Genomic DNA, 13,432 nt, shown 5'->3' on the forward strand with positions numbered 1-13,432 from the left:
TCAAAAGACCGTTTGTTTCTCTGTTCCTTTCTCGCTTTCTCTCTCCTCTCCTGGAAATTCGAATTCTTTTCTTCGTTCATTTTCTCTGTTTTTGGATTCGTGTGATTTCCAGCTCCACATCTGTTGAATCTCCTGTATCGGGGTCGGATCTGCACCTTCCTCGCCTTTGATTTTCTGGGTTCTGATTCTGTTTTTTTTTTCCGGGCGGTGTTTTGTATCCGAATTCGCATTAGGGTTTCGTGGGTTTTGTTTGGATTTTGCTCCGGGAGTTCTCGGATCTGCATAAGGGTTTCGTGTTCTTGAGCTTTCGTCTTGGTTTTCCACCGCTGGAGATGGATAATCCGGAGTGCGTAAGAGTCGCCGTCAATATTCGTCCATTGATTACACCTGAGCTTCTCAACGGGTGCACAGATTGCATCACCGTCGTTCCGGGTGAGCCGCAGGTAATAAATTGGATATTGTTTTTCGGTGTTTTTGACTGTCGGAAATCTCTGATTAATTTTCACAAACAGCTCGTTGGTTTGACTTGAAGATTTTCCTGTTTATTTGTCGTGGATTCGATTTTGAATAGGTTCAAATTGGATCACATTCTTTCACATACGATTTCGTGCTTGGTAGTTCTGGATCTCCTTGTTCCAGAATCTATGATAGTTGTGTGGCTCCGCTGGTCGAGGCATTATTCAAAGGATACAATGCCACGGTTCTGGCATACGGGCAGGTTCGATTTCAGTTTCCATGGTTCTGCAGTTCTTGCGTACACGTGATTAAGATTTATTTATTGATAATATGCTTTTTGCTTTCTGTATTGTTGTTGAAGACTGGTTCGGGAAAGACTTATACGATGGGCACTAATTATAATGGCGAAGGAACAAACATGGGTGTCATACCGAGGGTGATGGAGGATATATTTAAAAGGGTCGAAACAACCAAAGACTCGACAGAATTTTTGATACGGGTTTCATTCATCGAGGTGAATTGTCCCTGAAAGTGACTTATGATTTGAGTTTTATGTTCTTGTTGATTTTCTTACACCACTTTTGCCAAATGACAGATTTTCAAGGAAGAAGTTTTCGACTTGCTTGACTCAAACTCAATTGCATCCTTGAAAAGTGAAGTGGCAGCTCAGTCAAAGCCAACTGCTCTCTCAAGGCCTCCTATTCAAATAAGAGAAACTGCAAGTGGGGGAATCACCCTAGCTGGTGTTACCGAAGCCGAAGTTAAGACAAAAGAGGAGATGGCCTCGTATCTAGCACGGGGTTCAATGTCGCGTGCTACTGGCAGCACAAATATGAATAGCCAGTCAAGGTGTGTTGATGAAGTTGGCTTAACTTCTTCTTGCAGATTCTTCCTCTAAAGAAAATTGCTATGTGGTCATTAGTTTGCTTTGCATTAGTACTTGTGATGAACAATCTATTCAATATTCACATTCAGATAGTGAGAAAAACTGGGGAGATTCATTGTTTTCTTGATTCTTCTGTTTGGTCATTGTAGACGATCTCTGTAAATAAAAAATGTCAAGAATGTCTAACAATTGGAGTGCTGATTGATGTGCTTTTCCATAAGTGCGTTATACATTAGAGCTTATGTTCTATCTTTCTGAAGTCTTCTTAATAGGGAAATAATTTCTCTGTATTCTGTAATGCTTCAATGCCAATTCTTTTATGTTGTGTAAAAATTGGTTTTCATACTTTTGATGTATAGAATATAGATTGAGTCGTACTTTCCTTCTTCATACTAATTTAACTCCTACATTTTTTCTTCCAGCCGTTCTCATGCCATTTTCACAATCACCGTGGAACAAAAGAAGACTTCAAGTTGTTCTTCCATTACAACTGATGATGCTGGTGATGACATATTGTGCGCAAAGCTTCATTTGGTCGACTTAGCGGGGTCTGAACGGGCAAAGCGAACGGGGGCTGATGGCATGCGCCTGAAAGAAGGTTAGAAGGCGTCCTCTTCTAATTTGGGTCGCATTTATAAAGCTTTTTTTGGTTGTCGTTTTGATTAGTCAACTAGAGGTTGAATTATAGACTTAGAGTTAATAGTTCAATATTGGTTTTTGAATATGTTTTTAGGAATTCACATCAACAAAGGCCTATTAGCACTCGGGAACGTGATAAGTGCTCTAGGTGATGATAAAAAAAGAAAGGAAGGAGCTCACGTTCCGTACCGTGACAGCAAGCTAACCCGTTTGCTCCAGGTATTAACTTTCTATTTGGACTTTTCACTCACACAAACACTGTATTGGAATACTTTCACTTTTGGTTAATCTTCTCTCAAAGATGCATCAAGAATCAAGTCCTATAATCGATTTTATAAATTGCAGGATTCTCTTGGAGGCAACAGTAAGACGGTGATGATTGGTATGGTTTTCATAGCTGTCCAAAATGTTAACAAATGTAGGAGTTTTTATTTAGCTTATGATTTTTTTCCTCAAACTGATGTTTTTTTTATTGATGCAGCTTGTGTCAGTCCAGCTGATACAAATGCTGAGGAAACATTGAACACATTGAAATACGCAAATCGGGCTAGAAACATTCAAAATAAAGCAGTTGTATGTATATATCTATCATTTTTGTTTCCGCCTAGATTTAGGATGATATTTACTTTCTGTGATCTTGTAATCTAAGATGTTTTCATAATTTTTAGATAAATCGGGACCCATCGGCTGAACAAATTCAAAGAATGCGGAGCCAAATTGAGCAACTGCAGTCAGAACTCTTGTTTTATCGAGGTGATGGAACTGCATTTGATGAGCTTCAGGTACTAGTTCTAAGGATAAACATTGAGATATAGTGCTGGTGTTATGACGTTTTACTTAAGTTGTATCTTTTGTATTTTAGATTCTCAAGCAAAAGGTATCATTGCTAGAAGCAAGCAATAATGAGCTGCAACGGGAACTTCAGGAAAGGAGAGTCGCCTGCGAGCATTTATCAAAGCGTGCTTATGATTCTCAGGTCTCTCTTTTCTCGTATCACACTTTCACCTAAATACTTTCATTTCTTCCAAAGGTCTACCGATCTTTTAAATATGCATCTTCTGGATTGAACTAGCGCGATACTGATACAAGATCATAACTCTTTGTTTTCGTCCAATTAGGTTGAAAAGGACAAACTTATAATGACTATTGAATCTGTTCGCAATGGTAAATCTCTGGATGAGATTGAATCATGTCCGAACCAGGTGGGACATCTTTGATGTTTTCTATGTTAATGTTTATTGACTATAGAGCATATTATATTCTCAAGTAGTTCGTTTTCCAGGATTTTGATTTGCTGAAAACCTATGTCTCAAAAATTCAAGAGTTAGAAGGAGAATTGCTGCATATCAAAAGTTTGAAGAACCCCAAGAAATTTCAATATGTTGATTCTGTTGATTCTGATGATGATGGGCTCCGCTCGGGGAATGTCTTGTTCCCAACATCTAACGTGTCATCCGATTGCGAAGACATAGTTATTGATGTTTCAGGTTAGTAGTTGTTTGCAACGAGATGCTACATTTGCCTAAGTTTTTTTTTTTATTGTTTCTCCGATCAATTTTATTTTGTTGCATTTGTATTAATGAAAGCTGTCCTTAACTTAATATAGATGCAGATGAAATTGAATTTCGTGAAAAGGAGCTTGAACATTGTTCACTTCAAGAAAAGCTAGACAGAGAGCTAAAGGAATTGGATAAGAGGCTTGAAGAAAAGGAGGTATTATTCTCATACGTGGAACTTGATATCATTTATGTTATTTTCTGTTGGACAGAGAAAAAATTGTCCACATCTCCAACAACCATCCAAACTTATTTGTGAAGGCTGAAATGAAACATTACTCAAACGCTGATACATCGGTTATCAAGCAACACTATGAGAAGAAAGTACATGAATTGGAAGATGAGAAAAGATCATTGCAGGTCAGCATTCTTTTGTTTCTATAAGATTATAATGGGACTCATAAACATGAACGTTAACAAAATCAAATATATATTTGCAGAAAGAAATTGAAGATCTGAGGCAGAAACTTGCTAGCATATCATCTACTTCAGGTGATGCTGCCTGGAAACTTAAGGAAGAGTATCTTCAGAAGCTGAACATGCTTGAGGCTCAGGTAAGTCCCTTGTCATTTCTCATATCTTCTCATATAAGTATACAACACAATTCACTGCAAGTACATTGGCATTATGTGTGTTTAGGTTTCTGAGCTGAAGAAGAAACAAGATGCACAAGCTCAGCTCTTGAGGCAAAAACAGAAAAGTGACGAGGCAGCAAAAAGACTGCATGATGAGATACACAGAATTAAGTCTCACAAGGTGTTATCTTTTTCCTACCACAATCTTCCTCTCAACTTTATATGCACATCTATATGTTTGCGTGTATATATTAATCTGATTCGGTTCAATACTTTCAGGTGCAATTGCAGCAAAAGATTAAGCAAGAGTCAGAACAGTTCAGGGTTTGGAAGGCATCAAGAGAAAAGGAAGTCCTGCAGGTATTCAACCTATGAAGCACTACACTATCCAATTTTACATGTTTCCGTTTGAGAAGCATGTTAGTTGCCTTAATGAACTAAGAATTGATTTTAGATTTAGTCATTTCATTCTGCAATTATATAAGGGTGGGACCAAGAGCTATGTTCTTCACCCAATTAGATCGGTTCAGCTGTTGCTTTCACAATAAGTACATATCTTTTGGTTTTATCGGGCTAAAGGAAAACTTTTTAATACGAAATCAAGTTGTTTTGAAATCCATAGGAGTTTTTTAATGCCTCAGTTAGATAACATCTCTCAATGGTCTGTGATATGTTCGGTTTCATGGTCTCTTACTTTGAATTGTGCTCTGCACAAGTATCCACTTTTTCATTTACAATTTTTATCTTGGTTTCCAGCTCAAGAAAGAGGGAAGAAGAAATGAGTATGAGATGCACAAACTCATGGCTTTGAATCAAAAACAGAAATTGGTAAGTTCATTCTCGTAAGCTATACCACAGCTTTTTTTAAATATCTGTATGATTTTATGCGCCCATTCTCGTAAGTTATAGCACAACTTGGGACTAAGGCGATGTTGATGTTGATGATGTATGATTTTGTGCGCTCAACTTTATGTTTTTTTTCATATGGGCAGGTTTTACAAAGGAAGACAGAAGAGGCTGCTCAAGTCACGAAAAGGCTAAAAGAACTTTTAGAAACTCGGAAAGCTTCTTCACGCGAAACATCAGGTGAGAGAATTTAAGTATCACATGAGATTCTTTTTGATCTCCTTTGTATGACTGCTGTTAACATCGTCTTTGAAATGCAGGTGCTGCAAGTCTTAATGGTCCTGGAACTCAGGTATTACTTACTATTTACTGTGGGAACTGAAGTTTCTTTTCAACTGTAAACTTGAACGTGTTGGATTTTAGATTAAATTGTTTCTCTTTTAAACCAATGACGTCCCATTTGCAGGCATTAATGCAAGCTATTGAGCATGAACTCGAAGTCATAGTACGGGTTCACGAAGTCCGTTCCGAATATGAGAGGCAAATGGAAGAGTAAGTCTTTTGATTTATTTATTTATTTTTTTTACTCTCATCGTGTTTGAAATATCGGTTCTTAATCACTACATCAATGGTTTTCTGTGAAAGCGAGTCTCAAGTTATTTCCTGCTAATCCAGGAGAGCAAGAATTGCCAAAGAAATTGCTAGACTAAAGGAAGAAAATGAAATGCTCAAGAATGCTAAAATTACGTAAGTGTTCTGAACAAGATAAGGGCTTGTCTAAGCTTTTTCTTCATTCTTACTTGTTAACAGCCATGATATGTGAAAGTTAACAATGATTGCTTTCTGCCCAATTAAAGCAGGGATCACAGCCAAACAATGTCTCCGGGTGCAAGAAACTCGAGAATTTTTGCTCTCGAGAATATGCTTAAAACTTCATCGAATACTTTGGTCTTCATGGCAACACAGTTATCTGAAGCAGAAGAACGTGAACGTGTATTTAGTGGAAGAGGACGCTGGAACCATGTTCGGTCTCTAGGTGATGCAAAGAGTATCATGAATCATCTGTTCAATCTGGTATCCTCTTCAAGGTATTGTTTGCCAGCCCTGGAATTCACACAGTTTTAACTTGTTTATTAATCCCCTGCTCATTAATCTCTGTGATTGAGCTTGCTAGTGGTTAACGGATTGTCTCGTAATGATTGCCTGCAATGTACTGATGCATGATATGTATCGGTCTTATCATAATATATGTATCAGTTAATCTCACCCTATATTCATGTAACCCCCATTCTTTATCAAAAGGTGTCTAGCCCGGGATAAAGAAGTCGACTGCAGAGAAAAAGATATTCAGATAAGAGATCTGAAAGTTAAAGTAGTAAAGCTTAGCAGTTTGGCTAGACATCTGGAAATGCAGAAAGCAGAACTCCTTCATCAAGTGAAGGCACAGGTCAGTTGTAACATCAATAACGTTGTCGATGATTCTCAAGTTTTTCTTAGTGACATAGCTGGGACAACGTTCGATATATACTGTGTAAACTCTTTTTTTTTCATGTTAGATGCTCATTCTAATACAATTTATCGATGCTTACAGAGCTCTGCTTTGAAACAACATTCGGAGGATAACCTAAATGGTGGGCGCAAGCATGGCCTGAAAAAACAGGTTAGAGCCGACTTAAAAGTTGGTGATACAACACTTTAGAAGTCTGAGATATATATTTTTTGTTAACTTGTTTGTGTATGTCTGAATCAGGATCCCCGGAAATCGGTTGTTATAGTAGAGGATATGGATATCTCTGATTCAGAAGAATCTGAGCATGAATGGGAAGACCCGGATGACGACGAGTGGATTGCATCGGGCAAGAAGCAGAATAAGAAAAGAAGTTTCAAAGTGGGACGACGTCTGAGTGTGGCATTGAAGCGATCAGACTACGAGACTTCAGAAAGCTTGGAAGACTCGGGAGCCGAACCAAAAGGAACCACCGCTGCTGTTTGCTGCACATGCTCCAAGAGCTCTCTGTGCAAGACAATAAAATGCCAATGCCGAGCTGTCAACGGAGCTTGTGGAGCATCATGTGGTTGTTCAGCAAAAAGATGCTCCAACAGATCTGAAGACGGAAAAGAGAATGATTCGGTGTCACAATTGGAGGCATCGGATAATGGGGAGAATTCGCAAGAATCTGATGAAACGGAAGGTGATCGAGCCCTTGCTTCACGTGGAGCTAGACTGCTACGGAATGCCTTTGCTGACAAGGCAGCCGAGACCAATGGTGATGATGGCGCTACATCAAGGAGAAAACCTCTATCAGACATAGGAAACACAACGGTAAGCGTAAAGGATTTCCCCCTAACATCCGTTTCTGTAACGTCATGGCAGTAATATAACTAATCGGTTCAGGGAAAGTCGAATGTGCCAAAGCCGAATCAGAGAAAGAAATGGAAGAAGACAGTGCTCCAGCTTGTTCCAGTGGCTCCACCTCCATCACGAGACGAACCGAACAATACACTGCCTGTGAAAACCGAAGCATTGAGAAAAGCCGAAAGTTCAGAAGCAGAGTCCAACACCATCGGTCTGAAGCTACCGAGGGCGATGAGGTCAGCATCTTCAAACGGAATCAACTTGTTGAGGGAGAGGAATTCTGGCCGAACCAATGGCTCGGGAGTTAACAAAGAAGTTGGTGCTGGTGATGTTAGTGTTGAGCAGACCAGTTCGGTTCAGCCAAGTAGAAGTTCAGACGAGAAGGAAAACCACAGTCGCCCATAGACAATGTAAGAAAGACCGATCCAACACTGTTACAGTTGGATTTTCATGTCTTGTAAGCTTTGTATGCCAGTTTCCTGAGGGTGTAATCTCAATTAACATTTGAAACTATGTCATTGATTGGGCACAGGAAGCGACAGACATCTACTCTTGAAAAACTTCTTAGACAAACCCCCCGAAAGTTCAAGAGTTTTACGATTTTACCACTTCACTTTCCACGAAATTATACATATATATATATATATTATTGATTCTCAAAAAATTATACTATTTGCTTATTAATTAACCTATTAGCTTTTCAATCTCTCTCCAACACATCTTCAGATTCGCAATCGCTTAGCTCCATGTCACAATATTCTTGGATTTTATAATCATTGAACTCTATACGCAAACACATGAATTTGTGCTGAAACATTCTATTTAAATCTCAACGATACTAAAAGACAAATCTATTTCCCGCATCAATCGTTTTAAGGATAAAAAAAATCTCACCGGAACAACGGTAAGTTTAGTTCCTGTAACCGACACCGAAGTGAAACCTGCCGGTCTGCTGATCGTTGAAGGCGTATTCCAGACGTAGCGGCCCTAAAGGCGAATCCACGCGAACCCCGAATCCGTACCCATACCCGCTTCCTGGCTTCAATCTTGCCCCAGCAGGATCGCCTGACAGGAACATAGAACAAATCAAAGATCGATTACATTTTCGTTTGTTTGGTTATTTTGGAGTTGCTTTCTGTTCTTTTTTTCTTCTGTCCAAAATTTCGCTATCTATCTAGTACCTGGAACAGTGTTGCCTGATCCAAGGTCAGTACCATAATCCGCGAAAACGACGCCATCAACAGGACCTCGCTGCAAGAAAGATGAAATCGATGGTCAGAACCTCTATTCGTCGCTAATGATATATACTCGCAAAGAAAAGACATGAAAAGGCTGAGATAGATGTGCGTTATTATGCATTTGTGCAATTAATCGAGAAAAGACTCCGGGTAAAAAAGTTTCCAGGAAAAAAAACACCAACCACTGGGAAAGAAATCTCGCCCGAGCCAACGACATAGGACCGACCAGATCCCACAGCACCCTCTTCATAACCTCTTACACTGTTTGTTCCACCAATGGCGAATGCTTCATGAGGTGAAAAGTTGCCCACAACATGTCCACCGGACAGGCTGGAAACACAAACAATTAAATACGGTTTAGGTTCGGAAAAACAGGAAAGAGAATCTTAAGATGATTAAGCTGTGAAAAGGTACCTAAGAAGAAAACGAGCAGGGCCAATGTCTATGCCTTTTCTGGCACGAGTATTCACTCTGTTGAAAAACAGCCATTCGGGGAAAACTGGAAGCCCTTGTTCCATGTTGAACGCAAACTAGCAAAACAAAGAAGAGAATGAGAATTTCTGGGCACTGAAGAGGACAATTTAAATTTACTAATGGATGATTGACTAACCATTGTTGATCCATGATCACCAGAGCCTGTGTAGATGCTTTCGAATTTAGCTAGCAATGTATCGTCATGGGTCTTACCACTACATGTGTCATCATTATAAGAACGATAATTCAGCAATATTGTCGAGTGTGTTGTGAAAACATCAATGAGCAGAACAAGGGGATAGACAAATTTAAATGAACGTGTTTTCGGCATGTATTACCTTGCGGTTAGGGGGCTGCTGTAGAAGTCCTTAATAATCGGATTTCCTTTCTCATCACGAACACCAGCATGCTGAACATTGAATTAAACAGCGAATGAGATGGTGGTATGTAACACACACCCAAATATATTAAGACACACAAACAGACATATGTCTGGATATGTATTTGTATCTCCAAAAAAACTCTGAAAGAAAAGATCTCAAAAAATGGTCAAGAGGAATAATATTTTTTTTGTCTTTAACACCAATGCTGGCCATGATTAGAACTGAACAGAACTGCAAAACTAGAATACCTGAAAAATAAGTCCAGCAGTACCACTCCACTTTGGCCTAAATGGTCGACTGTACTCTATACCAGCAGTTACACGCCCAATGGTAAGACTACTATTGTCCGGTTGGTTGCCATGAACGAGAGTCCCGGGTGTTCGTGAATTCTAATACAATACAGAACTGGACAGTCAATCTGGCCACCCACTTATCTCCCAATCAACATTTGACATTAAGATAAATATAGACGAAAAATAAAGTGAAACCCCCTCCAAATACCTGAACCATGATAGATCTCGATGTCCTCTTGTCATCTCCTTCAATCCATGGATCTGTGTAGTTTACACGAAATATGGAATCGATTTGACCCCTCTCCAGGGAAATATTTAGTTTCTGGTTTCTTCCAAAAAGGTTTCTGTGAGAATATGCAAAGCTGTAACAGAAAACAAATCTCAATACAATTAGTTGCAAAAGGAACAGTGCAGACGGAAACATGAACACAAAAGTATCCAAAAAGGGACCACTGTCATATTATAGAGCCTTACCTTCCAATGAGTCCAGATAAGGGGCCACTTGTAATCCTGCAAATAAAAAGCCGATGAGATTCTTGTCAGCGACTATAGAAACGCAAGAGAATCAAAGCAACTAGCATTCTTAAACTTACCCACTTGATATCCCACCACCAGCAGAAAAGCCTCCACTGGGACGTTCGACACAGTTCATGATCAAATCAACTTTCCCAGTATCTAGGATTCCCGAAAAAGGACCAAGGAAATGAAAAAAGGTTTAAAAAAATACTAGCAGTGCCAAAACCTATTGTGACTAATGCATAAGCAACACACTTCCTCTGGCAACAAAAATACTCGTGCCATGCTGTACCTAATATTTCAGACTGGATATAAGAACACTATCTTTAAACAGCTAAGTAATATTCTATCCTTTATCTTCAACTCATTTACTATCTTTCAACACTTCAAAGGACACTGATATCTCACCTCCTGCAGGTTGAGGAATAATACTAACATCTTCCATGATTCCCATGGTTAAGACAGTGTCGACATCCCTCTTCCCTTGAAGCATGCTGTAGACCTAATCAACTCAAAGAGAGGTGAGACAAGAGTTATCTCATAAGGTCCAGTACAGTTAAGAGGCTTGCGCAAAATGTCTTAATCAAATACTAATAAGAATTTTTCTTTTCATTTCCTACCAATCAAAGCATCAAAATAACGATTCAATGCAAGATTGATCAAATGTAATACAGAACAGTTCTGAAAGGAAACTAGGTAACATTTTACCAGCTGAGAGCCGAAAGGTGGGGTCAGACGTACAACATGCCTCAAAGAAATTATGATGCTAGTGATTTATTTATAACCCAAGCTGAGTGTGCAGTAATATACCTGCCCCTTCTTAGTTGTAAGTTGTCGTAGTATTGTCTCAGGCCTTGTCTTCCCTCGGGTTGGTTCACCGCTGGAAACAACAGACATCACTATGAGTCTATGGCATGTAAAATCTTACAATAATCATTTGAGATAGAACCAAAAATTGATTGGCAGTGCCATCCATATAGCGTGAAAATTAAGTCACACAACTACGCATGCAAAAAAGGAGGGTTTAGCATTAGCTTACGTTTTACGATCAAGGAAACGGATGGATACGTTGTTAACCTCTGCTTCAGCCACTTGAAGCCTTATTATGCCTCCAGAAAGTGTGTCAATATCCGAAACCTGCATTGACATAAACACCGATAAAGAGACAGGAATTAAATATGATTCCAGACCATGTAGACCATGCCCAGGAAAAAACAATTTCATAAACACTTACAATCCCAAAAAGACCACGCTCCATGTACCAGCCATTGATGGATGTAATAGCTTCCTCCAGCCTCTTAATGTTAATCACTTTTCCTGCACAACTTGACGCCAAAATTAAGAAACAATTGATGTATCCTATTAACACATGGACCACTGGAGTATGACCAACTAAACTCAGTACAAGCACATGTGCATTAAGGCCAAACAGACTGAAATCGGGCATCTTCTAGATCACAGCATAATTGTGTCATAGAGCTGATATATACATTTCTTCAGTGAAAGTGAACTAGCAATGCACAATTATCTTGAAACTTATCATGCATTACCAATCATGTAAGAAATTTCAATCATCTATTCCATATACTTTCGAAGGCTAAACATTTATTACATCTTTGACTAAACAGTGCAGAACTTTTGGTTTCAGTCAGTTTTTACTAAAACCATACAACTATACAGTGAGAAAATGGAACCTAGGAATCAACATGTCCTCTATGAGATAGCTAAATCAACCAGTAACAACAACTCGCAAGAAAACCGGAAAGCCATACAAGAGGAGACATACCATATCCATCTTGGAATGCGTCTTGTAGAAACTTTGCAGGAAGAACATTTGCCCCCTCACAAACCAACCCATGAAACTCCTGGTTTGGTTCTACCTTATGCCAAGAAAACCAAATCATTAAATTCATCGCCAAAACACGTAAAAGAACGTCTTTCTCCAAAAATATCATACTCACACTATACCTGAAACACCAATCTAATGCCGTCCCGTGTATCAACAGCAATAGGAGTACAAGAGCAGAAGTACCCACTTTCTATGATTCTGTGTACATCCTCTTGGACCTCGCGAATGGTTAAGGCAGAATTTGCTCGAGATGCCTTCAACGCAGCCAATGCCTCCGTTTCCAAATCCTTCCTCTCGAGTTCTTCACCATCTTTCGTTCTCACTAAGACCTCGCTTATCAGAACTCGCTCCTCCGCATTCCGGCTCACTGAGTGGCCTTTATGAGGTACTTGTTGCTGCTGCTGTTGCTGTGATGTTTCCTTCGCGTCAGACCCGGACTGAGTCGACTGGACAGGTGGAGTTAGAGACAGTGAGGCGAAGCAAAGCATAGGAGATTGTGTCCCGGGGGCTATCCCGTAATTCTCAACCCGTGAATCGGACTCACTAGACTGAGCGGATTGGTTAAGCGAGAACGAAATCGAGTTGAAGAGCCGCGACTTCCCAGTCAGAAGCCCAGTGACTGAGCTGAGCATCCAAGTCGGTGAGTCAGGCCAACGCTTGGGTCGGGTTTGGCAGAGTTGGGCAGAATTGTGGCGATGCTTAACCGAGTCAACTAGTCGAGTGAGCGAGTGACGAGTTCTAGAGAGCTCAGAGAATAAGGTTTTGGAGCAGGATCCGAGGTTTTCGAGGAAAGACCGCTCTTGAGAAGTCGAAGGGATTTTGAGAGAAGGCGATGAAGAGAAGAGAATATCTCCATTTCTTTCCATTCTCATTGGCTTCGGAGCGAAATTGAGGGATTCTGAGAAGAAGAACAGCTAGGGTTTCGATTCAGGTAGACGATGATTACGCTAAAACCCCAACTTTGTTCGTTCTTTGCACTGGCAAGTGGAAAATGCTGTTTTTCTTTTTCTTTTTTATTAAAACAATTTAAAAAAAAAACGGAAAATTTGTCAAATTTTGCGGTTATCAATGTTTTCAAACCAGAATTGGACCAACCGAGTAAACCGGTTCAAGCGACTTCGATCCGGTCTGGATGACAAGAAAAATCCCATGTCATGTCCCTTATAAACCGTCTAAACCGGTAGAGAGAAAACAAAACCAATAGATCAAGGGTCCCATTTTGGTTAAGTCAAGGGGCTGATATTTCAATTTTGTTAAACCAAATCCAGTAACATATAATTATAACTGAAATGGATTTAAACACAAATCCATATTAACCACGGATCCAATAAAAATAATTTTGTAGTATTAATAAAAGCGGAGACT

General features: G+C 39.6%; 2 protein-coding genes across 5 annotated transcripts; one reads left to right on the forward strand and one right to left on the reverse strand.

Annotated features, from left to right (window-relative positions):
• LOC104799089 (kinesin-like protein KIN-4C) lies at positions 1-7,916 on the forward strand. Of its 4 annotated transcripts, none has more exons than XM_010521423.1 (27): positions 1-443; positions 572-718; positions 818-970; positions 1,052-1,305; positions 1,765-1,940; positions 2,076-2,200; positions 2,327-2,363; positions 2,463-2,554; positions 2,650-2,763; positions 2,844-2,957; positions 3,100-3,183; positions 3,264-3,468; positions 3,588-3,694; positions 3,799-3,897; positions 3,978-4,091; positions 4,177-4,293; positions 4,392-4,472; positions 4,869-4,940; positions 5,105-5,198; positions 5,279-5,310; positions 5,425-5,510; positions 5,634-5,705; positions 5,816-6,046; positions 6,261-6,405; positions 6,550-6,618; positions 6,709-7,281; positions 7,354-7,916. In XM_010521423.1, exons 1-27 carry the CDS (start codon positions 333-335, stop codon positions 7,717-7,719), a joined length of 3,870 nt encoding a protein of 1,289 aa, XP_010519725.1. In that variant the 5' UTR covers positions 1-332; the 3' UTR covers positions 7,720-7,916. The 4 variants fall into 4 exon arrangements, with proteins under 4 accessions (XP_010519725.1, XP_010519726.1, XP_010519727.1 ...); XM_010521424.1 differs by having other exon boundaries at positions 5,819-6,046; XM_010521425.1 differs by having other exon boundaries at positions 3,594-3,694.
• A 123-nt stretch (positions 7,917-8,039) lies between these two features.
• Positions 8,040-13,036, reverse strand: LOC104799090 (outer envelope protein 80, chloroplastic). The gene is made up of 16 exons (XM_010521428.1): positions 12,187-13,036; positions 12,005-12,098; positions 11,453-11,535; positions 11,258-11,355; positions 11,029-11,098; positions 10,627-10,720; positions 10,296-10,377; positions 10,177-10,212; positions 9,911-10,064; positions 9,658-9,798; positions 9,365-9,435; positions 9,163-9,241; positions 8,967-9,082; positions 8,735-8,882; positions 8,496-8,565; positions 8,040-8,379 (listed from the first exon to the last, which is right to left on the reverse strand). The coding sequence occupies exons 1-16, from the start codon at positions 12,937-12,939 to the stop codon at positions 8,225-8,227; spliced, it is 2,244 nt and encodes a 747-aa protein (XP_010519730.1). The 5' UTR covers positions 12,940-13,036; the 3' UTR covers positions 8,040-8,224.
• Positions 13,037-13,432: the final 396 nt, after the last annotated feature.

This window comes from Tarenaya hassleriana, unplaced genomic scaffold (assembly GCF_000463585.1).
Source record: "Tarenaya hassleriana unplaced genomic scaffold, ASM46358v1 Cleome6, whole genome shotgun sequence".
Lineage (NCBI taxonomy): Eukaryota > Viridiplantae > Streptophyta > Magnoliopsida > Brassicales > Cleomaceae > Tarenaya > Tarenaya hassleriana.